At 59.3% G+C, this 1,665-nt stretch overlaps 1 protein-coding gene across 1 annotated transcript; it reads right to left on the bottom strand.

The window, feature by feature from the left end:
* Positions 1-489: 489 nt before the first annotated feature.
* CCDC182 (coiled-coil domain containing 182) lies at positions 490-1,401 on the bottom strand. Its single transcript, XM_002719097.5, has one exon. The coding sequence runs from the start codon at positions 1,257-1,259 to the stop codon at positions 798-800; it is 462 nt and encodes a 153-aa protein (XP_002719143.1). The 5' UTR covers positions 1,260-1,401; the 3' UTR covers positions 490-797.
* Between the last annotated feature and the right edge of the window lie 264 nt (positions 1,402-1,665).

Here is a 1,665-nt window from a genome sequence, read left to right on the forward strand (position 1 = left end):
CAGAAGAGTGGGCTCATGCCCGGAGGGGAAGGTATTAGTGCCCGGCGTGGTGTCCTGGACTTGAACCATGGTCCTGCCACTTCCTAGAGCAGAGACCCTGTGGTCAGCTTCCTGCTTTGTACTGGGGAGAAAACATTCCCCTGCAAGGTGCCTGTGGAGGTGAGGGGGAGGGGATGTTTGTGGCCTGGATCAAACCCGGAGCTCGGTGGCCCTACGTCCCTGGCCCGTCTTGGTTGGTGTCGCATCAGCACACCCCCAAAGCTCAGTTCCACCTTGAGAGTCCTGCTGAGCCACGCCACTGTGATTGGGAGGAAGCAGAGGTGGGCACGCAGCAAGGAGAGGTGAGCGGTGACCTCGCAGGGCAAAGGCAGACGGGAAAGCCAGGCCCGGGAGGCTGAGCCTTGCAGACGTGGGCACACGAGGCAACCCAACGCAGTGGACCTCGCAGTAAGTCACGAGCGCCTTGCGTCATTGACAGAAAGGTAGATCTGTTGAACACAATCAATTTAAGAATATTTTTAAAATGCTGTACATGTTACTCCTACAAACAGGAAACCGTTCAGGGTGCAAGTTACGGATGTCTGGCCCAGGATGGGGTGCCTCCCTCCTAGAGGAGGCTGGGTAAATGCAAGCTCACTAACAAAACCACAGTGGGGTCTCCTTGCTTCTCAGCAACGTGTTGTCGTGGTAGAAGGAAAGCAGTGGAGAATGGGGAGAGGGAAGCAAGTGGGACTTAGGGCTCGTCCTTCCACTCAAAACCAACCCACCCGGCTCGCGGCTGGTGCAGTGCAGGCGGCTCAGTCGGCCTGGCCCTTCCTGGCGGCGCCCGGCCCGGGGCGACTCCTGGCCAGCAGCAGGTGCTCCAGCCGCTGGCAGTGCTCCCGGAGCTGCTTCTCGCGCGGCAGCAGGAAGGTGAGGACCTTGTTGCGCACAACCCCGCGGTCCTCCTCCTCCCTCAGCCGCCGCTTCACCCGGGCGGCCTGCTCCTCCTGCTGCGCCAGGGCGCCGTTCATCCTGCCGAAGGCGTCTTCCAGGAAATGGATGGCCTTCAGCGCCTCCTTCTTGAAGTCCGCCAGCTCCCGTTGCACCCCAGCCACCTTCTGCTGCAGGGTCTCCAAGCTGGCTGGCGGGGGGAGGCAGGAAGGCCAGGACTGGGACAGGGAGAAGTCTCCAGACTGGAGGCCCGTCTCCACCATCTTCTTCCCTTGTAAGGTGTTCACCTTCATGAGAATGGATGCTGCCTGGTAGGGGGGCTCCATGGGTCTCGTCCCGCTTGGACAGAGAGGGAGCCAGGAGCTCAGCCAGACCAGAGAGATTTTTGGGCTAGAGACGCAGTCTTTTGCAGTGGAGAGATCCCATGCCTTGTGACCTCAGAACGCCTTCAGCCAATCAGGAAGAGAACTACACTCTGCTCATTTGCATGTTGTAGCCTCCTTGGTTGGTTGCCTAGAGCTTTGCTCATCTACCCCAGTCGCCTTCTGAGATGTGGATTCTCATCCATTCATCGCCCTTCTAGAACCAGAGCTCAAGTTCTGTTTTAGCCCAAGGGACAACTCAAGTTCCAGGGCAGGGAAGCACACCAGCCAGCACAAGGCAGGCCAGGCCCACTGGCCTCCAAGACTTGTTGGTCTCCCACACTAGCAAGGGGCCTGGATGGCCTTGGGA

This window comes from Oryctolagus cuniculus, chromosome 17 (assembly GCF_964237555.1).
Source record: "Oryctolagus cuniculus chromosome 17, mOryCun1.1, whole genome shotgun sequence".
Lineage (NCBI taxonomy): Eukaryota > Metazoa > Chordata > Mammalia > Lagomorpha > Leporidae > Oryctolagus > Oryctolagus cuniculus.